Consider the following 25,716-nt stretch of genomic DNA (forward strand, 5'->3'; position numbering starts at 1 on the left):
GAGTTTTTTTTTTTTTTTTTTTTTTTGAGGTGTTGTATAAAACAAAAAGTTTGAGGAAAGTTGTAGAGAATAATTTTCTTCACAATGTTCTTGAAATTCAATTGACTATCTGCCTGTGAGTCTATTTTCTGAACTAATATATATTCTGAACTAATGTATATTCCATTAATATACAGGTCTTTGTTTTCCCAGCATTATATTGCCTTGATTACTATAGTAAATAAATCTGGAAATAAAGTAGTATATGTGAATAATTTTTTTAAAGTTGTTTTGCTAGTTTAGGCTCCTTTTTTTTCTTTGCAGAGTTGGGGGTTATTCATAGATTTTTTTTTTTTCTCATGAGGCTGGAGAGATGGTTCAGGAGTTAAGCACACTGGTTGCTCTTGTAGAGGATCCACATTCAGTTCTCAGCACCTAGGAGGGATGGCTTGCAACTGCTGTAATTCCAGATCCAAAGGTGCCTGATGCCTTCTGGCTTCCATGGGTACTGCCCTCACATGCACAAACCCATACTCAGACATGTATATATATTCATAATTTTTAAAAATAGTTTTCAGTAGATTTAGACACCAAAGAGAGGCACTCAGAAAAGTATATATCCAACTGTGTAAGTTTCTTTATATACCTTTATATAGTTTTTGAAAACGTATATTAGCATTATTTTGAGTTCTTTTCCACAATGCTGAGGAACAAACCTGGGGTTGTATGTTTGCCTTCATGCAAACATTTGTGTTTGCTTGTTTTGAGACAGGGTGTCACTATGTAGCTCTGGCTTTCCTGGAACTCACTATATTGATCAGGATGGCTTCAAACTCACAGACATCTACCTGCCTCTGCCTCCTGAGTTAGGGGTTTAAAGGCATGTGCCACCACACCTGGTGATATTTTGCTTTCTTATATAGATTGAATTGTAATGGAGTTATCTCAAATAGCGAAGAACTGAGTGTTTAGGGTAAGCCAGAGTGTCATATTCAGTCTTTTGTATCTAAGAGAGAGAAAAAGCTCACACATAGGAGGCTGAGGGAAAGTCGCCAGGCTGGAGATCAGACTGGACTTGGTAGTGCGTTCCAGACAGCGTGGGTTACAAAGTGAGACTGTCTCAAAAAGGCCAGTAAATGAAATACATCAGTAGATATATATCATTGGGTTGGTACAAAGTTGGAAAGAATCAAAGACAGTTTACAACATGAAAGTTAATTTTAGGAGAATTAAGGGAGCATCTAATGTGAAACTAAGCCTGAGAATTAGAGTTTTTACAATAAATTAATAATCTTTAAAAAGTTTATTATTAGTGGGCAGGAGAGATGGTTGAGCAGTTTAGAGCATGTGACTGCTCTTGCCAAGGACCTGAATTCGATTTTCAGCACCCATTTCGGGTTGGCTCACAACTTCCAAAAAGGAGCACTAGAGCGATCTGATACCTCTGGCCTGTAAAGGCACCTTGGCCCTAACACACACAGACACAGACACACAGAAACACACACACAGACACCACACGCGTTTAATTAAAAATAATCTTAAATTTTGTGTGTGTGTGTGTGTGTGTGTGAGAGAGAGAGAGAGAGAGAGAGAGAGAGAGAGAGAGAGAGAGAGAGAGAGATCTATCTATCTATAGGGGAAGGTGCATGCCACAGTGCATATGTGGAGGTCAGAGGACAACTTTGTGGTGTTAACTTTCCATCTAGCCTGAGTTCTGGGAACGAACTCAGTCACGAGGTCTGCACAGCAAGCACTTTTACCAGCTGAGGCCATCTCACTGGCTGGTCCTAGAATAATGGCTCGGTGTGTGGACACTCCCAGACATATGAAAAAAAAAAAAAAAAAAAAGGACAAGTACACGAACATCTTCAGCTTCTGCAGACTGAAACAAAAGACAAGTACCGTATCGAGAGACTTTCCCTATACAAAATCAGGTCAAGGAAACTTGGCAAAGATACGATGTAGGAGTATTTAGGAACATTAAGTAACAGAGTCAGAAGCACACAAGAGGTAGGTTCATTTCAAGAGATAGATAAGTGTCAAGGTTTGGGTAAATCGTTTTTTTGTTTTTTTGAAATTTGTCTTTGAAGGCAAAGGCTTGCTCTATAGCCTAGGATTCAGGGAACTCATCCTCCTGCGGGAGAGCTGGGATGACAGGTGTGCGCCACGCCCAGCCATTACTGATTCTTCTTCACTGGGATTGCATGTCACCTTTGCAATCAAAATTTCAGAAATTCCGACATGGTGATTAGCTCCAAGGTACCTCACACGGTGTCCTCACACGGATGGATGTTTCACCAAAGGGGAGGAACTGGGGTTTTTCTGCTTCTTTAAAGCCAGGGTTGAGTTCTTACGTGTACGATGCAGGGTGGGAGGGGCTCCGTTCACGCCCCGCGCTTCCGGGCTGCACTCTGGCTAGTGCGATTGACTCTCTGGAATTCGTTCCTGGCTCCCGAGTCAGAGCGCTGCTCTGACACCCGCACGTCCGGACCAGCCCTCGAATGCCACGCCCCAGCTCAGCCTGGGCACGCCCCTCTGCGTCAGACCCACCCCTGCCGCTGTGTTGTCATCACGTGGTTCGGGAGGGGCCTGATGTCACGCGGGGAGGGACTGCGCAGGCGCAGAAAGGGGGCGGGGGGACTCGACTTGTTGTGTTGCTGCCCGAGAGCCGGATACTGTCGTGCCGCGGCCGCGCCGCTCCAGTCTCCCGACCATGTCTCACTTAGTTGAGCCGCCGCCACCCTGCACAACAACAACAACAACTGCGAGGGGGAGCAGTCCCTGCCGCCGCCCGCCGGCCTCAACAGTGAGCGCGGGGCCGCCGGGCTCGGCGGAGGATGGGGGAGGTGGAGCCGTTCGGCCGCCGCCGCCGCCGCCGCCACTGTGCGGGCGGGGGGGGCGGGAGCAGACGGCAGCCCATTGGTCTGGGCCGAGGCTGCGCGTGTGACTGACAGCGGCGCGCTCCGGTCAGGAGCGGGCGCTCGGCGCTGGCTCGCGGCCTGCGCTCTGGGCGCCGAGGCTTAGGGTCGCGGCGGGCGTCGAGGCCGGCGGCGCGCGCAGCTGGGGGCGGCGGGCCGGAGCTGGCGGGCGGAGCGGGAGGGGAACGTGCGGCGGGGACGGGGATGGACGCGGGCGTCCGGGCGTGGCGGGTGGACGTGCAACAGCGCAGGTGTGCGGGGCTCGCCTGCTACCACATGCCAGTCCAGGATCACTGGAGTTTTGTGCTGGGGTGCTTGTTCCGCTCCTGGCATTTACCTACCTTTTTTTTTTTTTTTTTCTGAAAAATTTCCAAGTTCCTTAAGTGAGTTTTTCATTGCTGGTGTTAACCTTGAATTATTTTATTGTTCTACTTTTTCTTTTTTGAGACAGTCTCGTGTAGCCCACGCTGGCCTCGAACTTAGCTGATGATGCTCTGATCTTCCTGCCTTCCACCTCCCAAGTTCTGGGATGACAGGCGTAGGCCACCATACCCGGGGCTTTTCAAGTGCTGTTTCTTGTGTTAAATGGATCGAGTGCCCAGCACATCCCCTCACATCACACCCACCATCCAGTCTAGGCAGTAAACAACACAACAGATCCAGGGCACAGGCACTGGAAGTTGGAAGTTGATGGTCAGGTTAGAGTTGCAGTCAAATGTAGTGCACTCCTAACAGACATCATGTCCCCAGTGTCTGTCCCCTGTTGGGAGATCGACCGACATTCTTGCCCAACCTTTCTCTATGTACTTCGTGTCTTATGAAAGAGGTAGTGGGGGCAGTTGGCATATGGCGAGTCGAAGTTCTTTAAAGGCCATTTGGATGCCTTAAGGTCAGGCGGTGTCTTTCAGAAGGGGTGTGTGTGTGTGTGTGTGTGTGCTTCCAGCGTGGCCAGAACAGTTTGGTGAAGAGCTGTTGCCCAGCCTCCCGGATGGGAAGGGCATTTGGGTGTTTTAGCCCGTTGTGGTGGCACATACCTGTCATTCCCCAGCACTGTCGAAGTAGAGGCCAGCCTGGGCCCCAGAGTAAGACTGTCTCAGAAAACAACAAAAAAAAAATAAGTAAATAAAAAGAATTCAGATATTTTAAGGTGCTCTGCCTCTGCCCTATCTTTTGATAAGCCACGTTTCTAGACGCTGGTTTTTAAAAAGATTTAGTCAATATGTCCTTAAATGTTACTCATATCACATAATACGGAATTAAATTTTTTTTTTGTCCATCTTTAGCATACACTTTTAGAAATGATTAGACTAAAGAGATACCTGTTCTGTGTTATTTCTAGATGCGGTGGTTCTGCTTTGAGTTCCCATGGTGCTTTCAGGAGCCTTCTCTTGTGGTGGGCATGCTTATTTATGTGTGTACTTTCTGCCTGGTCCCTTCTGAGTCAATTGTGTTCAGAGTCTTCTTATACTTAAATGTCTGGTCAGTGTGGTGTGGGTATGTGGTTTCACAGAATACAAAGGGATTTTCACATTCCTTGGACTCTTTATCCCAAAGTCTGACAGATCTTCGAGGTGTTTGTCATGGGCCAGTCAACTTCTGCTTCATTTTTAGTGGCTCTTCCAGAAGCAGACAAACCTTCGGCCTACATGTGATACCAGATGTTGCTTTGGGACGTCTGCTAGATAGAAAGCATTGTACTTGGGCTAGGCTGCACTTGGAAAAGTCACCGAAAAGCTGTTAGATGATGCCAGGTTTAACTACTGGCCTTGCCTCTTACTTTGTTTGCTTTCTAAAGCTCTTCACACAGCCCTGAGTTGAACAAAACAAGCCTTATTGATTCCTCCAAGTGATTTTTTTTTTCCCACTGAGCAAAACAACTTATTCAGGCATCTAATACTATCTGAATTCCTGATAAGTCCAAGTACTTTGCTGGCTGCAGTTACACTGACTGGAAAACAGGAGCCGAAATGAATGCGGATTATCTCGGGCTTGAGATTTTTATATTTAGTTGAAGGATCATGGCAGAGAGGTTTGTGTATGTGTGTGCCTGCATGTATGTATGTACACTGTGTTCTTGCCTAGTGCCCACCGGGGCCAGAAGAGGGCATTAGATCCCCTGGAACTGGAGTTACAGGTGATTGTGAGCATCTCTGTCATGCTGGAATCAAACCCAGGTCCTCTGGAAGTTAAGACTCTGTGCTTAACTGTTGAGCCATCTCTCCAGCCCCACACCAGAGTTTTAATAGCAAAATTCTTAAAGATTATTAAATTAATATCTATATCTATCAGAATATGTTCACTTGAGTGCAGATACCCATAGAGGCCAGAAGAGGGCATTAGGTCCTTGAGACCTGGAATACAACCAAATAAGGGGGCTGGGAATCGAAGTTTCTCAAGAGATGAATAAGAAGCATAGGAGACTGCAGAAATGGCATAAGGAAGATCAGAGTATCGTAACTCTTGTGTAATTGGAGTTACTGCCTTTCCTTTTGACAGCTCTTCACAGACTGTGTGTGCCCTTGCTTTCCCCACTGGTAAGTGGTTCTGGCTGTGGCACACGAAATACCACTGCTTCGGAGTCACTAGTGTGTTGTGACCACTGTGCAGAAGGGTTCGAGGGACTGTTGCAGGGTGATCTGGGGTCCCAGCATTGCCCACAACTACATCCAGTACCTGTACATAAGCAGACAGAAAGACTCTGAGGATGGGAAGCCCTGAAAAGTTGGGAGGAAATAAGAAATGTTTCCTGTGACCTTTTAGAGGATTTCATTGTTGTGGAAGCTTAGGGTCTGTAAGCTGCAGAAGTGTGATCAGTTACGGCCGGAACTTGGATGCCCACCTGCCATTCCAGAAGATAAGTCACCGTGGCTTTGTACAAACTAGCACAAAGGAACAACTCCCACATGTAAACAGTCCTGACAGTAACAGCTTCAGCTCTTTCTTGAAAGCTTGCTTGTTAGGAAGAGAACGGACTTGGAGGTGGTTCTCCATGTGTTTCTGGTATGACATGAAATCTTTGCCGAGTTTCCTTTCCAAGTAAGAGGGGACTTTGTGAGGATTGGCAGAGTTAGCACATTAAGAGGACCCGAGACTGCAAATGAGTGATTTAGGTGGGGCGTTTGTCTGTTAAGACATAATTCTAGCACTGGGAAGGCTGAGGCAAGATGGTGGCCTGAGGTAACCTAGGTGGCATAATGAGTGAGGTCCAGGGCAGCCTAGGCTTGTAGTCATACTCAGGAGATAAAGTTCGTGTTTTAAAAAGTTTCTATTTCTCTTATCGACACCAGATTATTTAGTTTTGCTGTAAGACTTGGTCTCATTGTATGGCGCAGGATGACCGTGGGTTTGTAGCAGCCCTCCTGCCTCAGATTCCCACGGCCAAGATTACAGGTGTGAGCTACCACACCTGTCTGATGGGTTTCCTTGTAAGGATTGTTGCCTAGCTTTCCCTGTGGCACTGCATGCTTCCAAAGAGAATATTTCTGGGGTCGGGGAGATGGCGCCATCATTAAAATGCCTACAAAATGAGGATTTGAGTTTCCTGGGGTCTAGAAAAAGCCAGGCGCCATAGTCTACATTGGAATCCTGGCACTGGGGAAGCAGAGATGGGAGATCCCCAGGGCTCTCTGGCTAGCCACCATCATTACCAACTTCCAGGCCAATGAGACATCCTGTCACAGAAAATGAGGATGGCTCTTGAGGAACTACCTGAGGGTGACCTCTGACCTCCATACACACATGTAGTTACACAGATACACATGTACACATACTTAGATTATCTCGAAAAGACAGTTGCTGAGTTAAGGATATTTTTTTTTCCTCCGAGACAGGGTTTCACCGTGTAGTTTTGGTGCCTGTCCTGGATCTCACTCTGTAGACCAGGCTGGCCTTGAACTCACAGAGATCCACCTGGCTCTGCCTCCTGAGTGCTGGGATTAAAGGCGTGCACCACCACTTCCCAGCAATAATCTAACTTTTAAAGGCTCTTGTTACATATTGCCAGATAACCTTTCAGAGTGTTTACTGAAGCCCTCAGTGTAATAAAATATGGGGAATATAGTCTTCTGGGTAATTGCTAACCATTGTCATTGGATAATGGTTAAAGTGTGCTGTGTCCTTATAAAAAGTGAGGTTCCAGGTAGCTGGAGAGAGTATTCATTGGTTAAGAGCACTGACTGCTCTTAAAAGGTCTCAGGTTTTATTCCTAGCACCCACATGGCAGCTCATAACTGATAACTCCAGTTCCAGGCCTTCTGACCCTCTCTTCTGGCCTTCACAGGCATTGGGCATCCATGTGGTACACAGACATCATGCAGGCCAAACACTCATATGCATGAAGTTGTAAAATAAATTTTAAAAGTGAGATTCAGGGTATTCAAAAGAAAGCACATACTAGCACTGAAAGACATATCAGAGTTTTAGTTGAAAATCAGTACTTAGACTAGTGGTTCTCAACCTTCCTAATGCTGTGACCCTTTAACACAGTTCCTCATGTTGTGGTGACCCAGCCATAAAATTACTTCCTTGCTACTTCATAATTGTAATTTTGCTACTATTATGAATCATAATGCAAATATCTGATATGCAGGATATCTGATATGTGACCCCAATGGGGTATGACCACAGGTTGAGAATTGTGACTTAAAGAAATATATATATATAAAATACAGTTCCATTTCTTTATTTAAAAACTTGTCTTTCAGCTGGGCAACAGTGGCACATTCATTTAATCCAGCACTTAGGAGGCGGAGGCAGAGGCAGAGGCAGATGTAACACAAATTCTAAAAGATCTTTTGATAAAAACCCGGGGCCAGATATTGGGTAAATGCTGAAAGATCAGAGAGACAAAGGAACAAGCCACAGCCACCTCTTATCTCTAGGACTCCTCAGCCTGAAAAAGCTTCTGGTTCCTGTCTCCTCATGCCTTATATACCTTTCTTGGTGGGATTAAAGGTGTGGTTCCCAAATACTGGGGTTAAAGTTATCTGCCACCACTGCCTCACTCTGTTTCTCTTCTAGACTGAATCAATCTCATGTAGTCCAGAGTTGCTTTGAACTCACAGAGATCCAGATGGATCTCTGCTTCCCAAGTGCTAGGATTAAAGGCGTGTGCCACCACTGCCTGGCTTCTATGTTTAATCTGGTGGCTTGCTCTGTCTTCTGACCTTCAGGAAAATTTTACTAGGGTACACAATATGTCACCACAGGCAGGTGATTCTCTATGAGTTTCAGGCCAGCCTGATGTACAAATCGAGTTCCAGGATAGCCAGTACTGTTACACAGAGAAATCCTGTCTCAAAAAAAAAAAAAAAAAAAAAAAAATTTTTTTTTTCTTTTGAGGCCAGTCTGGTCTATAGAGTAAGTTCTAAGACAGCCAGGGGTACACAGAGAAGACCTGTCTAAAAAAAGATAAGAAAAATAAATAATTTTTCTTTATTTTTTTATTTTATGTACATTGGTGTTCTGCCTACATGTATGTTTGTGTGAGGGTGTTGGATCTCCTGGAACTGGGGTTACAGACACTACGAGCTGCCAGGTGGGTGCTGGGAATTGAACCCAGATCCTCTGAAAGAGCAGCCAGTGCTCTTAACCACTTGCTGAGCCATCTCTCCAGCTCTGAAAAAAATATTTCATAAGAAAAACAATAAACTTGGAGAAATTTCCATGTGAAACCATTTAAAGTGATTTCCTCTGGAAGTAGGAATGGGAACCAGGTGTAGTGGTGTGCATTCCTATAATCCCAGGTGTAGTGGTGTGCATTCCTATAATCCTAGGTGTAGTGGTGTACATTTCCTATAATCCTAGCACATAAAATGTTAAGATTCCGAGATACACCTGGGCTATAATGAAACAGTTTCCAGAAACTAAAAATCAAAGCTTTGGTTATACAGAGGTAGAGCACCTGCGTCCTAGGCCTGTTGTACCTGTGTTCAGTCCTCAGTCCCACAAAAACAAACAACAAAACTAAGCACTAGGATGGGAGGAGAGAAGAATTATTAGGACTTTGTTTTAAGATTTAAAAAAAAAAAAATTAAATGTGTAAGTGTTTTGCTTGCATGTGCCTAGTGTCCAAGGATTCCAGAAAGGAAGTAGGGGATCCTTTGAACTGAAGTAATAGATGGCTGTGAACCACCATGTGGGTGCTGGGAATTAAACCCTTGTCTTCTGCCAAGAGCAGCCAGTGCTTTTAACTGCTGAGCCATTTCTCTAGTCCTGATTCTTAGTTTTGTGTACTGACATTTCTCTATTCAAGGAACATACTTTTGCAATCCAATGATTTTGAAGACATATAGAATATACTTATCATAGTGACTGACCTGTATGTGGCATTTCTCTGTAATTTTCTGTGTGCTTTATTTTGCTCTCCTAATAATTCTGAAATAGATATGGCTATTATCCTGTTTACAGATAAGGAAACTGAGACACAGAGGTTAAGGCACCTGTCCTGGTATAAGCTGTGTTAGCACAGGGTAATGGTTTCAGTCTGTGCTGTTAACTGTGGTGCTGGTATATGCCATGTGAATACCTTCTACCTTAAGATGGGAATGGAGGCAGTGTGCTCCAGTCTGTTGAGGCCACAGCAGGGGTCATTTTTAAGCTTTTCTAGGTGTGTCTTCTCAAGTTCCTAATGTTAGGGTAGTGGCCATGTGTGTTTAATGCAGAAAATAGAGTTGACTGGTGGCTTAGAAGTCCCTTCAGTAAAGTGAAGAGCAGAACCCAGTTCTGTGGGCATTCTTTGATTAAATTCTCTGAGCACATGGTGATTGTCTCAAGACCTGTCTGGAGCCCTGGGTCCCTAGTACTCCTGCCAGAGCAGCCCTGGGCTTTGTTTAAAGCTTTTGTTTATTTTGCACATTGGGCTGTCTACAAGAACCAATCCCATTGGTTTTAACAGACATTTGAAAACCCTACAAGCAGTGGGAATAGGGAAAGATTGTTCTCTCGTCCTCCCTCTAGAATAGTTTACAGAGATCTAAATTTAGACGTGCTCTGGCACGTTTGTCCCACTCCACGGCACTCTGAATAGTTAATTAAACTAGATCTCTCTTAGCGATACTGGCTTTATTTGCTCCTCTTCCTGGGGTCTCATCCATGCCCATCTTCACATAGATGTAGAATGAGGCCAGGTGCTGTTGTGTTCCTGTCTTGTTTGGGATTCATTGGTGATTTCAGGACTGCTGGGGGATAGGCTTGCCTTTGATTGAGAGGACAGGCTAACTCTTTAGTAACAGATGCAAACTCCTTAGTGTGGAAGCTGTTTGCTGGTGTTGATGTCGCTGGTTAGTTCTGGCAGCTCTGGGAAGTAGGTCCCCTCTGCCACCAGCTCTGTTGAGATGGAGGACAGAAGGGGTTAAGTGCTGGAGTCCCATTCCTAGGCAGATGAGCTTCTCCCTTAGGGGAGCTCACCCTTATGCTGGATCTGGTGTCATTGCCTCATTTGGAGTGCATTTTAGGGTTTGAGGCATTCTTTGGGTGATTTGGTTTGATCTGCTAAAAATTTAGAGATTTGGCTCTGCTGACCTGATTGGTTACATTTTGGAGGTTGTAGGGTTTTAGTTTTGGGGAATTTTGTTTGTTTTTTCATTTTCTTTTGAGATAGGGCTTTACTCTGTAGTCCAAGCCAGGCTCAGACTCACTCTTGATCATCACTCATCCTGCCTCAGGCTCCCGAGTGCAGATGTGAGCACTCTATCTGGCTGTTGGTCACATTTCCTAAAGCGAAGTACTGTGCAGAAGGGAATGTAGATCATTTCTTTTTTGTGAAGTTGAATGATTGGCCACTGTTACTGATTCCTATTAAAATTTAAGCGCCTTAGTCATTCAGCTTATTGGGCCAATAAGAATTTTCAAGAACATGCAGATTACAAAGGCCAATCCCCTTTTCCTGTGGCCCCACCTCCTTTAACTATTTATCCAAACTTCTCTGCCTGTAGCCCATCTGCAGTGGCTTCTCCCTCCTGCATACAATCAGGACTTAATGAAAACCCTAGAAAGTAGAGGTCTTGGGAGAAAAGGGAAAGGAACCACCTGATAAGGTACGTTCAGTGTGGAAGAGAAAGACTTGAAAGTGTGGCAGAAGGAAAGGAGACACACATCGGTGGAACGGAGCCGATGCTCCCACATCCCTGTTTTTAATTTCATTTTGTTTATTAAGGACCAGCTGCTTTAATGCATGCTCTGGGTTTGGGAACAAATTGAGAGCTTTGTGATTACATTCAGATTTCTACTCCAGGAGCTTTTCAGTTTGTGTTAGTTAGGAGACAGCTGATACCCTGTTGAGATGAGCTGTGTGATGTCTCTAAGTCATGTGTTGGTTTAATTTGGTGCAGACCCCGTGGCACCGATGGCAGTATGTTTGTGTGTAACTGAAACGTTTGAAGGTAATGGCCTGTGTAGTAAAGGAAGAGGCCTACAGTGTTTGAAGAACAGCCTGAGTTTTCACTGAAGCATTGAGTGGACATAAATGAAGATTTAACCAGACAGGAAAGTGGCCGCAAGCACGTCTTCTTTAGTTTTAGATTTCTACCTTCCGAGTGGATTTAATGAATGAGTTCCTTTGGGAGCAGAAACAACATGGATTCGGATTTTCTGTGTGTTTATTTTCTTCAGAATACTTTGGCTTCAGTTTGAGCCAAGTCAGAATTCTTATCTGAACTCAGCATATGGCCATCTGTGTGCACAGGAGGGATTTCAGCCCCACTGTGGTTCTGACTTGTTATCTGACCCGTCCAACAGGTTCCTGGGTGGAGCTCCCCATGAACAGCAGCAATGGCAATGAGAATGGCAACGGCAAGAATGGGGGGCTGGAGCACGTCCCTTCCTCATCCTCAATCCACAATGGAGACATGGAGAAGATCCTTCTGGATGCACAGCATGAGTCAGGACAGAGCAGCTCAAGAGGCAGTTCTCACTGTGACAGGTATGTGAAGGCCCTGTGTGCTGTAAGTCAGGAGTTGAATAGTTATGAAGGTAATTCTCATTAGGAGAGGGCTCGTTTGCTTGAATAGTCATTAAGAGAATAGGCCTCCAGATTTATTGTAACATACATGTTTAAACTAGACAGCTAAGCAGGCATGGTGGTGCACACCTTTAATCTCAGCACTTGGGAGGCAGAGGCAGCCTGTGAGTTTGAGGCCAGCATGGTCTACATACATCTCGAGTTCCAGGCTAGTCGTGGCTTATGGTGAGATGGTGTCTCAAGAAAAATTAAAAACTGAAAAGCTAATGGATTGGCACCAGAGTGCTCGCTGTTGTCCCCTCCCCGCATTGTTATTTTTATTCTCAGACTGAATTATTTTCAGGTGTTTCAAATTGAGTAGCAGGCCAGCAAGCTGGTCAAGCTGATGAAGGCACTTGCTGCTAAGCTTTGTTGACCTGCAGTTCATCTTGGGTCCCACGTGGTGGAAGGAAAGAACGGATTTCCTCAAGTTTGTCCTCTGGCCTCCACATTGCACAGCCACACAATGTATAGGTGTCTACACACACAAACTAAATGCAATTTTAAAATGAAAATAAAATTTAGCACCATTGATGTAAACTTACAGAGTTAATGTGAGTTTTCTATTTTCCTTTTTTTTTTTTTTTTTTTTTTGCCTGTTATGAGTCACAGTAACATTCTATCTCTCTGGGCAGCCAGAGGCAGGGACCATGTGGCCTTTTTGCACCCTTCACAGTAACAGGCTGGCACACATGAGGCGTTCAGTAAATGCTCTGCTCACAGCACCTGCAAGTTTGATAGAGGTTCCAGCCATGTCTGTGTGGCACTCAATAAACAGTGTGCTGAAGGCCGTAGATCCTCTCAGAGGAACGGCTACTTCCATCTCACTGCATGACTGTTTCCTTCTGGAGAGCTGATTCCAGTCACTGTGGACTGTTAGGGTGAGGAGTAAACATACAGAAAGATGTGGGAAGGAGAGGAAAACAGGCGGTTACTTCATTTGCATCTGAGCCTTTTTTCCTTCCCTTCCAGAGAGACTAGGTATTAAATAACATTAACAGTTGTAAGCTGGATATAGGTAAGACATACGTATGGCTTCGTCACACAAGAGGCTGAGCAGGAGGATTGCCACAAGTTGAAGGTCTGCCCTGGGCTACATAACAGTACATAGTGATAACCCATCTCCAAAAGTGGGGAAAAGTTCCCAGCAGGATGTTAGCCTCATAGACTGCTGGATGCCTCGATGATCTGGTTCATTTGCAGCTAGTTGATGATTCACCACGTTGAAGATGCATGTGTGCAGGAAGGAGATTGAGGGGTATTTAAAAATGGGAGCAGCAGGGTAGTTGTGTCTGGAGGAGGAAATTTATCTAAAGCACATGGTTAATATTTGAGAAAAAGAGAAAGTTAAACTGCAGCTGACCTTCCTGCACGTCTTATGACCGAGTTCTGTCCCAAGGCAGCTGGAGGACAGGTTGGTTGGCTGTTTGGCACAGTGAGCACCCTGCCACCTTCGTGTTGTCTCTCTCTCCTGTCACAAGCAGAAGTGAACACATGGTTCTTTCTCAACACTTGCCATCAGTTCTGGAGGCTGCAGAACTGTCTTTCAGTGTTTTTGTTTGTTTTTGTGACAGGGTCTCTGCATAGCCCTGGCTGTCCTAGAACTCGATGTACACCAGGCTGCCCTTGAACTTACAGAGTTCTTGGGTGCTGGGATTAAAGGTGTGTGCCACCGTGCCTGGCCAGAATAAAGTTTTAGATCCAGGGACCTGCTGAAGGATTTCTAGAGCTTTCTGTTTTGGGTTTCTGATGGTTTTCGTCCTCTGTAGCCTATTTTTGTACGTGTGCCTGCATGAGCCTGATTGTTGGTACCATGTGTCCATGAGCCCATTGTTCACAAGGTGCAAAGAAGTCACTAGCTTGTTGGGCATCCTGTTTAGCTTATGATGGCAGTGATATGTGTGATGGACTGTGAACTCATTCTTCCTGAGTGAAGAAGAAGAAGAAGGGCAAAGGGGCTCCCTGGCCATCTGGTCTCATTGAGACAGTGGGTTCAGGTCCAGTTAGACACTGCCTCACAGTAAGCTAGAGAACAACAGAGGGCAGGAGCGAGAGTCCCTTTCAGCTTCCACAGGACATACACTTGCACCTGCACACACATGTGTACAGCAAACATGCACAGCACTGCACTGCAACAGAAAAGGTGCCTTCAAGATGCCTGTCATTTGACTTGAAGTTATCAGGAAGTGTTTTCTTGGAGGTGGAGGGGTTCTTAGGATTGTTGCATAGTAATCTCAGCTGATGTACATTTCTTCCTCTTCTCTTCCCTTTCTTGTCTTGGTACTGAGGACTGAACCTAGTACCTCTGGCATGCTGGGCAAGAGCTGCTCTGAATCCCTAGCCCTCTTGAGACTCTGATTTTGGAACTGTCCTGCTGAGTGGCACAGGCTGGGATTAAACTTGCTCTGTAGCCTGGGCAAGCATTGAACTTGAAAATTCCCTTCCCCAGAGTCTAGAATAGCTGTGATTTCAGGCCTACACCACCAGGCCTAGCCTGTTTTACAAATGTTTAGTTTAAAAGTTATCCCATGCCGGTGTGGAGGTACAAATCTTTAATCCCAGCATTCCAGAGACAGAGGCAGGTGGATCTTTGAGTCCGAGGACAGACACTGCAGTGGTGGTTAGAAGATGTCCCAGCATGCCTTGCCTTGTGCTCTGTTCTGCCATCCCAGGCAGTTTCTAAAAGCCAGTGTGGACCTATCCAGGAGCTCCTCCCTCGGCTATCAGTGCAGGACAAGTGCATCACAGTGTTTACAGGCTCCCAGTTGAGCCTGAGAGGAGCTGGCCTCCCAGCTTGATGGCATTCTGAATCGCCAGATGTGAACAGCTGACCAGTGAAGAAGGGAGCATTTCTCTAACAATATTAGTGTCAACAGCACAGAGTGCGGAGGGAAAGCAGCACTTCCGTGGGCTCATCGACCTGTCTCTTTGACCCCCGGGCCTGTTACAGGTATCTGGGGCTGGCCCTTGATGCCATAGTATTAGCAGCACAAAGACAGTAAACTGAAGACAGGAATTCCTTGTCCTGAGTGTTTTCTGTGCTACCGCTTCTGAAGCTGGACGTGCTTGTTCAAGATAAAAATTTTCTAAATTTACATAATGCTTGTTTGATGTGAACCTTTTCTATTCCCATTTAAGACTCCTTTTGAAAAAAATTGATTATATATATGCATATGTTTTTTTTCGAGCATACATGCTACAGTCTATTGTGTGTAGGTCAGAGGGCAACTTCTTGAATTTGGTTCTCTCCCTATACCTTTACATAAGTTCTAGGAATCAAGCTCAGGTTGCCGGGTAAGAAGTACCTTTCCCCACGGGAGCCATTTCAGCGATCCATACATAATTCTTTCTCCCATACATAATTCTTTCATGATGAAAAACAACTGTTTCCTATAACAAAATTTTGATTTGTTTTGTTTTTGGCGTTTTTTGTTTGCTTGTTTGTTTGAGATGGGGTTTTCATAATATTGGCTACCCTGGAACATTGATGTAGGCCAGGCTGGGCTCAAACACACAGAGATCTACCTGCCTCTGCCTCCCAGGTGCTGGGATTAAAGGTGTGTGTCACCATGCTCAGCTCCATCACCAAAAATGTTATGAATAATAGCAATTGTTTTACAATTTTGCAGATCTCTAATTTCTGGCTCAACAAGACATCTATATTCTCATCTACTTTTTCGTTCAATCTGGCGATATCACATACTGTCTTAAGGTTTCTGTGCTATGATGAACACCATGACCCAGAACAATTTGAGGAAAGGGTTTGTTTCATCTTACAGCTTATAGTCCATCATCTAGGGAAGTTAGGGCAAGGACTCTAGGCATGGACCAAAGCAGAGGCCAGGAGGTGCTGCTTACTGGCTTGCTCCTCCAGGCTTGTTCAGCCTATTTTCTTAGGCATCCAGGACCAGCAGCCCAGGGATGGCACTGCTCACAGTAAGCTGGGCCCTCCCACATTGATCATTAATCAGGAAAATTCACTATAGGCTTGTGCACAGGCCCCTCTTCAAAAATGACTCTTGCTGTGTCAAGTGACATGAAACTAGCCAACACGTGTGTCTTGTAGTCTTTAAAAGCTGTAGTGTAGCTCGCTCTCCATATTCCCTCTGTCCTCCATGTGGTCCCCCCCCTCCCCCCGTAATAAAAAGCTGTAGTGTATACTCACAAGAGGGTGGCAATGAAAAAGACAAATCCTGATCTGATAGGACCATGAAAGCAGGTCATGCCTTACAGAATTCTCTAAAGCAGTGGTTTTCAACTTTCCTAATGCTGCAACCCTTTAACACATTTCTTTGTGTTGTGGTGACCCCAACCATAGAATAGTTTTTATTCCACTTCATAACTGTAATTTTGCTATGTTATGATTTTTAATGTAAATATCTGATATGTAGGATATTTGATATGTGACCCTGTGAAGGGGCTGCAACCCACCAGATGTGAAACGCTGCTCTAAAGAGATTGAGAAATGTTGAAGAGTTGTGTATGCACAACAGTGTTGAGAGAAAGTGCTGTGAGGTAGTTCCATCAGACAACACATATAGACACTCTTAAAGCCGAATAGGAAGCTCGTATTGCCCGCCAGCAGCTGCACAGGGAGCCAGCCTAAATCATGCATCCCCAAGCTTCACCATTTGTCTTTTATGCACAAAACCCACATCCTGGTTGGCACACTTCAGTTAGCAAGAAGTGAAACTACAGGAGCCAAAAAGCAAGGTTAGTACATTTAGGGCTTTCTTGGTTCCTGGAATTATGGTTTGGGTTTTTGATGGATTAGGTCTTTGCTCCTGCTTTGGCAGGTGTTGGGGCCTGTGTGCTGGATTTTAAGGTCAGAATGGTGCCTCCTGCATGAAGTCAGTTGTGCGAAGGTCTGGGGGCGTGTTACAAAAGAACTCAGGCTGTTTGGATTTCGGAGGTGATTTTACCATTATTGGACAGTGGCACAACAAGAAAGCATGGTGCTTCTACATCTTCAGGCCATGTATTGTGGCTTGTCACTATGAAGACATTCATTACCCCGACAGAGTCTGAGCTCTCTGCAAGATCACCCCATTACATTTGCCACTTACTCTCAACATATGATTTGCTTCTTTGGTGTTAGATAGACTCTAAATTTGTTCCTGTTTCAAAGCTATCTTGCTGTGACTTTCATTTTCTGTTTTTCAGTAAAGTCTTAAGATATGACAGAACAAGAATTAAAACTACTGAATGAGGCTAGCCAGATGGCTCAGTTGATAAAGGTGATTGTTGCCAAGCCCAATGACCTGAGTTCTAGTTCCAGGAGCCCACATGTGGGAGGGGAGAATAGACTCCCAATTGTTGTCCACTGACTTTCACATGTGCACCAGGACATATTTGCAGCCACACATGTCCAGAAAAATAAGTAAAGTGTAAAAAATAAATACAAACTAATGACTGAGTGCTCTCTCTCCTAGCCCTTCACCACAAGAAGATGGACAGATCATGTTTGATGTTGAGATGCACACCAGCAGGGACCATAGCTCTCAGGTGGGTGTGTGTTCTACTTGGATTTGGAAAGCACACAAGAGTCTCTAAAGTTTGTTGACTGAAATATGGAGCTGGGCTCCAAGCCTGATTGCATTCTGAAGCCTCTGGAGTGTTTCTCTACCAGGATTGGTGCTTCTAGCCAGAGTACAGAGGGAAACAGCACCTCTGAGCTCATGGACCTGTCCCTTTGACTGTTGGGCCTGGTCCCAGTTGTATAAGGCTGACCCTTGATGCTACAGCAGGCATAAAGACAGTAAACTGAGGGCAGGGATTCCTTGTTTCTTGAACTTTCTATTGTGCTCAACTGAAAGTTACTGGTGGAACCTGAGGGAGGCCTGCAGATGTCTTATTTGTGGTGTTCTCTCACTGCACAAGCCCAGGCCCCTGTGCTAGAGCTGTGTGCCTAGTGCCATGGTTCTAGTCTTCTGCCAGAAGACGGCACAGCTTTCCACACCTCACTGCTCTACCTTTAGCTATTTTCTGAGGCTGGAAAATCCATGCACTCAGCAGTGGCTTACTTAAGCTCACTTTAGCTGCTCACATGCTGAAACTTGCAACACCAGTTTACTCTGTGATGTACTTTGTTGTATAAAGAAGCTTGGTAGTAATTGGCCGAAATAGTTAACTCTCTTTTGGCCATGTGCAGGATGTTGTAACTGGTGTGGAAAGAGCACATGAAGTTCATGGCAAAAAGAGACCCCTGGGCAGAAGAGGGAGGAGTGGTACTCTGCTACAATGTTCTTCAGTCTGATAGCTTTTGCTTAGACATTTTCCAAAAAGTGTCTTCAAGAGTAGTCCTCTGTGCGGAAGCTCCATAAACTCACTCAGAAGTCAAACAAGTGGCAGTCCTGCATCCTTGCCCCATGAGTTGTCTTGGGAGGCTGTGTGGAGCCCAGAGAAAGAAAGAAAGACACCAGCTGAAGCCAAGTCTTTCCCAAGCTCATTTGCCTTCAGAGCTCTGTCCTCCCGCCCCCAGCCCCCACCCTCCCTGGGCATTTCTGCTAGTTCAGTGAAACACTGATGTGTACAGCCCTGACTCACATGTGGCCACTGAGTTTAACTTCGATTTTAGGGCTGAATGCAGCCATCATAAAACTGGAAAGAAATCTGTTGTGTTTTTGTGTGTGTGTGTGTGTGTGTGTGTGTGTGTGTGTGTGTGTGTGTGTGTGAGAGAGAGAGAGAGAGAGAGAGAGAGAGAGAGAGAGAGAGAGAGAGAGAGAGAGAGAGAGCTTGTAAGATTCTGATAGGTTGTCAGTGAGATTGACCTTAAACGGGATAAGCCAAGCCATGGACTGGCCAGTGAGGACAAGCATGGGTTTTGGCAAGGTAGTGTAATGCTATAAAGACAGTGTTGGGTCTGTGGAGTAAGAATTTTAAAATAGGGGAGCGATATTAGTAGATGATGCTTTATATTGCATATAAAGCATTTATAGTTTTAAGATTAAAAAAAATAATTGAAAAATTAGTCACCAGGGATTAGGCAAATGATATTTCATGAATGAGAAAGTTTTTTTTCTAGAAAGTTAAGAACAGTTGACTAAGGCTGTTCATTTTCTTATGTGTGCCTGCGAGGACTAAATAAGATATCATGTTCCAGCTTTACCCAGAGAATGAGGAAAGACACCAGTGCTTACTGATGTGTTGTCCTGGTTGCTAAAATTCTTAGTCCAGTCGGGGGTTGGGGGGTAATGTTATTCTACTGGGGAAATGGGGAGAGAGACACTTTGTCTTCATGTGGTTATCACCTAAGATGACAAAGCAAGTCAGTGTTAGAACCAGGACTGAAAGCAAATCTAAGCCTGTGTTCCAGTCCTTCCACTGAAACTAACCTCTGAAGGGAGTCAGTCCCAGGAGACTAGGCATGCACATGAGCTGAGAGGTCTGCAGAACCCTGTGTGGGGATTCCTAAGCAGGCACAGCCAGGGCAAAGTGTTCCTCCTCTTACTGAAAGGATGATGGTATCGATGAGGCTCCATTGTGTAGCAAGAAATCTACTCAGTCTCATGCAGACTCACAGTCTCATGAAGGCATTGTGTTATTTTTTTAGGATGGTCCAGCATGGGGTTGCTGTCTTTGGAAATAGCCTCCTTTTTGGTCTTGTGAGACTGCTTTATCTATACGTGGATACAGGCATGAAGTTTAATATCCTTGTTTAGAGACCTTAAGAGAGCTGGAGGTGGGCCAGAGAATGCAGAATTAAATGAGTATGAAATAAGGACCAACCCTCCCACCAGGACGGTTTGAGGGGATGAGCAAAGAGCAAGTCCTGTGTGGTTAGATGAGGTGCCCTTTTGCCATATTCTTTAATTACAGGAAGATGATTCAAAACCTCAAAACATCATGGACCAAACATGATGTTAAGATCTGTATCGTAGTTTCTGAATTCAGAGCTGAGAATCATGAGGTCTGAAGGCTAGCCAAGGCTATAAGTAAGTTTGAGGCTAGCCTTGAGTGTTTGGTGAGGCTGTCTCACCCACCCTCTCTCTAAACCTGGGACTGGCAAGTTTAAGATTAATAAAGGAAATGCAGAGCTCTAGTAAACATTAAAGTAAGTTTAATGAGAGAAATATGTCTATGGATTAAAACAACTGTATGAGTCCAAAAGTAACTTTGTTTCATTCCCCTGGAGAAAATCCACAGCACAAATCTCACTTTGTTTTTTCTGAAAATGATAAAGTACTAATTTGTTCAAAAACTCCTAAACTAAACCAGCAAGCAGTTAGAATCCTGGGATGCCCGAGGAGGAACTGAGCAGAACAAACTGCTGTAAGGCTGGAGAGTAGTTACTGAGGTAAAGCCCTTGTTAGCATGCTGGAGGTCCTAGGCTGAAGTCTCCAGCATTGCTGAAATCAAACCAAAGTAAGAAGAGGGCCAGCGAGATGGCCTGACCACCTCAGTCCCACCCCACACTGGAGCCCCAGCCCCCACGTGGTGGAAGGAGGAAAGCAGCTTCTACACGTGTGTGCTCTAGCACAGGCACCACCCTCCTAACTAAACAGCACCACACAAGTCAAATCAGAACAGGCCGGAGACTCACAAATGATGAGCCCAGACTGCTCAGTGCTTGCATTGTGACTGCTGACTTGTTTTTGCCTGGGATGACTTCAGGGTTACTCCAGAGAGCCAGCTCATGATGCTGAGGAATCTCAGTGCCTACTGGACAAAGCTCCGTCCATCCGTCCATCCATCCATCCGTCCTAAATGCTGCATTGTGGTGTTATTCAGTGGAATCTGCCAGCTTCAGCAGGACTAGAGAAGGACAGAGCTGACAAAGGGGTGCAAACATCCCCTGCACTTTGGCCTGGATTTGGTGGTCAACTGGCGTTATGTGTAGAGCCAGGCTTAAGCTCCTTTCCCAGACTGCTGAGTCACTAGGAGCTGGAGCTGTGGACAGTGTATGTGAGTGGACCAGGTGGAGCTGTGGACAGTGTCTGTGAGTGGACCGGGTGGAGCTGTGGACAGTGTCTGAGTGGACCAGGGGGAGCTGTGGACAGTGTCTGTGAGTGGACCAGGGGGAGCTGTGGACAGTGTCTGAGTGGACCATGGGGAGCTGTGGACAGTGTCTGAGTGAACCAGGGGCAGCTGTGGACAGTGTCTGAGTGGACCAGGGGGAGCTGTGGACAGTGTCTGAGTGGACCAGGGGGAGCTGTGGACAGTGTCTGAGTGGACCAGGGGGAGCTGTGGACAGTGTCTGTGAGTGGACCGGGGGTGGAGCTGTGGACAGTGTCTGTGAGTGGACCGGGGGGAGAGCTGTGGACAGTGTCTGAGTGGACCAGGGGGAGCTGTGGACAGTGTCTGTGAGTGGACCGGGTGGAGCTGTGGACAGTGTCTGTGAGTGGACCGGGTGGAGCTGTGGACAGTGTCTGTGAGTGGACCAGGTGGAGCTGTGGACAGTGTCTGTGAGTGGACCGGTGGTTTCACCTGTTAGTCAAAATCAGAGTGTTCAGTAGTTTTAAGACTGCACTTTGCAGTCACAGCCTCACATTCCTTAAAACTGAGTCAATACAACTAATGTATCATTTTTAGTTTCTCATCCCCTTAGTTTCTGTTAAAGGAGAGCTTTCCAGGCATGGTAGCTCAAGTCTATAATCCCAGCACTTGGGAGGTGAAAGGCCATCCTGGACTACATAATGAATTACAGGTCAGCCTAGGCTACAGAACAAGATACTTTCTCAAAGAAATGAAAACAAGAAAAAGCTTGTGGAAATGTAAACATTTTTTTTTCCACATAAGCCCTGCCCTCCTCAGTAGAATGGAGTGCACAATTTCTGTTTGGGGGTTGACCAAGGTCAAGATTAGTGCATGTGAGCAGCTTAAGTAGATGTTGCCCTCTCTCAGGTGTTTGGCAGCATCGTGATTTACCACATCTCTGCCAACTTTCTCGTCGATTTATTTTGTTTCCACATCTTTTTTTTGGTGTGTTCTCTTTATTTTTTTCTAGTTCTGAAAAATTTAAATGCAATTGAAAATAAGATAGTGTGAACTCTACGTGTGCATCGTTAGGTTCAACAGCACCAGCTCCAGGGCGCCGTCAGCTCCCCTAATGAGGACTTTTGCAGGTCACGGTCTGTCCTTCAGTGCAGCCTCTGTCAGGCTCACTTGCTCTTCTGGTATGCTCTTAAGTCAGTTCGGAGCCCTTTCAGAAAACAGGTTGTTTCCTACATAAAAATGACTAATGCATAACTTTTTAGTTTGTTTTTGTATTTAAAGGAATTGGTCTTCCTTTTCTGTTTTTCTCTTGTTCCTCTCCTCTCACTATTTGAATTCCTTTTAGTCAGAAGAAGAAGTTGTTGAAGGAGAGAAAGAAGTTGAGGCTTTGAAGAAAAGTGCAGACTGGGTATCAGACTGGTCCAGTAGACCTGAAAACATCCCACCCAAGTAAGTCCTGCATGCGTCTTGGTGGTGTGTTTTATGTGCTTGTCTTTCGGGGCTGGTAGTCCCCAGGATATCTACAGCACTTGCGTTTTGAACCCAGTCTCTGTCTCACCTTCTTCCCCAGAGAGTTCCATTTCAGACACCCTAAGCGTGCTGTGTCTCTAAGCATGAGGAAGAGTGGAGCCATGAAGAAAGGGGCATTTTCTCTGCCGAGTTCCTAAAGGTCTTCATCCCGTCTCTCTTCCTCTCTCACGTGTTGGCTTTGGGGCTGGGGTAAGTACCCTGATGCCAGTGCAGTACTTTACTGGTAATGGGCAGTAAGGTGCTCAGATCAAAAGAGCCATCTGCGCTCCTTCCTTCCCTGGGTAGTACTGCCCCAGGGGGTTCTTCCATGATTACTTGTCTTTTTTGAGTTATTTAAAATTTAGCTAATTGTGAGTAATTTATGTTATTCAATATAAATGTAGGAGTAAATGCAAAATGGTTTTCCCCCCAGATGGTAAAACACACCATTGTGGAGGATGATTCTTGAATACACTGGTAGACTGCTGTAGGTACTGTCTTTTCTTTTAACTTTGTGGCATTTATTCAAAGGTCAGCCTCATGTTTACCTTAATTCATTAACTTGTGGCATGTTTTTTCAATTAATGGCTTTTGCTCTTGATTTGAATAGTTAAGAAAATATACTTCTGAAGGATTTCAATTTGTAAGCATTAGCTTAATTAATTTTCCAAGACCTACCTGCCGCACTGTGAGCATGCGCAGTGAGTCATTTTCTGTGTCTGATGCATGGAAAGTGGATCATTCCTGATCTTGCTCTGAGTGGCTCAGCATAGCAGAGGGAAGTGCCCGCTCTGGAGCCTGGGCACATGTGCATCTTTTACTGTCTCCTCGGTAGAGGATCTGCTGGTAAAGACAGACCAGTATTTACAGGCAGTGCCGTAGGAGCACTTGTGGAGGAAGCAGGGTGGGAGCACTGTGGAGCTTGGGAGGACTCTTACTAATACCTGCTTACTACCAACTGTTCAGTTCATTTACCTTAAAAAGCTTGGTTTTGAAGCCTGGCAGGATTTCTTGCTTTCATGTATCTTTAAGCTGTTTTGTTACTTTAATTAAGTTTAGCTCTTGCTACAGGTGAATGTTTTTAAGGGTCTTAAAAATTGCTGTTACTACGTTGAGGATTATGCCACTTGTTTCCTCGGCACTCTGCTTTTGCTGTGGAAGGGGTCGTTTTCTTGCTTGGTGTTGGAAACTCACACGTTAGGTCCCATCTTAAAAGCACTGTCTCTATGACCATCTCTCTAGATCTGAAATAGCAGTAGAACAGTTATCCAAACAGAAACACCGAGGGCTGGGGAAGACTGTTTTGGGTTTTGAAGGGGTCTCTCTTTTTCCTAGCTTGACCTGGTCCTAACATCACTGCCCTTGTGATTTCCAGTCCTGACTTAATGAGTAGACGGAACCCTGTAAAGCCGTCTGGGATGAGCTAGTCAGTGGGCTGTACCTCAGTGGGAGCATGCTTGGTTAACAGATAGAAGGAAGAAGAGGCGTGGAGGCTCAGGGAGTCTGGGAAGTGTTGGCTGAGGCTTTCAATAGAGATGACCTATGGGCCAGGCTGGTGGAATTGTGGGAATGGATGGGCCATGATACGCTCTGCTTCCTTTCAGCATCTATATTGGAAAACGACTGAGCACACCTTCTGCCAGCACCTACTGAGGGAAACGAAAAGCCTCTGGAAATGCGCGTGGCCTGTGAAGTGCTGTATTGTAGTTTGAATTTGAGACCTATTGTAAGCATGATCCCCAACCTACAACCCCATTTTTACATACCCAATTCCAGTAACTCTCAAATCCAGTATTTTCCTCAGGCTCTGTGAGGCATTTTACTAACCTTGTTCCCTTTTGGCCTGTCAGACACTTTAGAGATTCCTAACAGAGTTTACTGTCATTTAGAAATTTGCAAGGGCTTTTTTCAGCAATGCCACCAGCAGATGATAATCTTGTCAACAATACCATCGTCTCCTCTAGTACCACCAGAGTCACACCTGCGTCATCCATGCTAGAAACTGGATTCTAGCCATGCAACTACATCTCTTTCTAAATGAGTCAGGTTTGCAAACAATACTATAAAAGCTTTGTTTAGTTTTTGTTTTCCAGGACAAAAACAAGCTTCCCTAAGCTTGAATTTATAGTTATTAAAACAAAAGAAAACAAAACCAAAAAAAAAATAATAATAAAAGCAAGACACAAGGAAAAAATATCCTGGGCAATAAAAATGACTTCCAACCAGCTTTGGAGCCACTGTTTTCCTAGCCTCCTGGTCCGCCTGTAGGAGTGACTGATAGGAAAAGCAGGCTAGAACATACTGGCCGGTTCTAACATTAGTAGGTCGCAGTGCTATCTTTTCTATGATAGAGAGTCTTTATTTTTAAGGAATGCCTCAGGCCTAGACATACATGAAATTGCTTTTGAGATTTTTGTGCGTTTGGTATTTTCATGTGTTATCTGCATGTGAATTTCTCATGACTTTCTTTACTTGTTTTTCTAGTTTCTTTTTTCTCTCTCTCTTTTTTTTTCTAAGAAGAGACTTGGAACGAGTCTGATTCGTGGTGTTGCTAGAGGCTTCTTGTCTTAGGAAGCTTTGCTTACACCCTGAAGCCTTTGCACTCTGAAGAATAACTTCAGAGGTACTCCAAGCACTTGTGTAACTTCAGAAAGCAGACCTGGATTTTGGCAACAGTTGACAAAGTTCTGGAAAGATGCCATTCGTTCTCTGTGGCCCTTACTTCCTGTCGTTGGCTGCGGTCTTCTCAATGCGTCCCTAGGATCTCCCAGGCCCTGGTGACTTTCTCACAGAGTTGTCTTTTCAGTTCTGTCAAGCTCTAATGTTCTGCAGTACTCAGAAAATCCTTTGAATGCAGACTTTCTTCTGTCTGTTTCTAAAATGTGAAGCTTTAGGACCAAACTGTTAGCAGCATCAGGATCGCAGATGATCTCAAGTAGACGTTGTTGGATTTCAGAACACAGCATGACTCGGAAGGAGTCTGTTCTCTGTATACTTAATCACTGTCTATGATGGAGACTTGCTGTAGTTGCAGAACCTTTGTGAATTTCAAAGCTAGCAACCTACATGGTGCACCAGGTTGACTTGAATCAATATGGCAACCAGGTTTGCTAGCATGTAGAAACTAACTCCCCTTTCACATAAAGGGTTATAAGATTGGTGTGTTATATGGAAATGGAAAGAACACAGCTAGGAAGACATTTCTATCGTTTTTCAAGAACATAGCTGTTTTATCTTTAAGAAAGATAATATATCCAAATAGTTTTTGTGAGTTATTTTCTTTCTGCATTTAATGTCTAAAGGATTGTGGGCATCTTCTGCCCTTTTCCTGTCTTGCTCTTAAACCTGGTGACGCTTGATTTGCCTTCTCGCCTATTT

General features: G+C 45.0%; 1 protein-coding gene across 1 annotated transcript; it reads left to right on the plus strand.

Moving 5' to 3' along the window:
* Positions 1-2,724: 2,724 nt before the first annotated feature.
* Positions 2,725-24,390, plus strand: LOC114702707 (BCL2/adenovirus E1B 19 kDa protein-interacting protein 3-like). Its single transcript, XM_028883198.2, is given in 7 exon segments — positions 2,725-2,785; positions 11,634-11,817; positions 17,328-17,400; positions 22,175-22,278; positions 22,400-22,467; positions 22,470-22,548; positions 23,943-24,390. Coding segments are annotated over 6 exon segments (537 nt in total). The 5' UTR covers positions 2,725-2,785; positions 11,634-11,653; the 3' UTR covers positions 23,992-24,390.
* The last annotated feature ends 1,326 nt before the right edge of the window (positions 24,391-25,716 follow it).

This window comes from Peromyscus leucopus, unplaced genomic scaffold (genome assembly GCF_004664715.2).
Source record: "Peromyscus leucopus breed LL Stock unplaced genomic scaffold, UCI_PerLeu_2.1 scaffold_569, whole genome shotgun sequence".
In the NCBI taxonomy this organism is placed as follows: Eukaryota; Metazoa; Chordata; class Mammalia; order Rodentia; family Cricetidae; genus Peromyscus; species Peromyscus leucopus.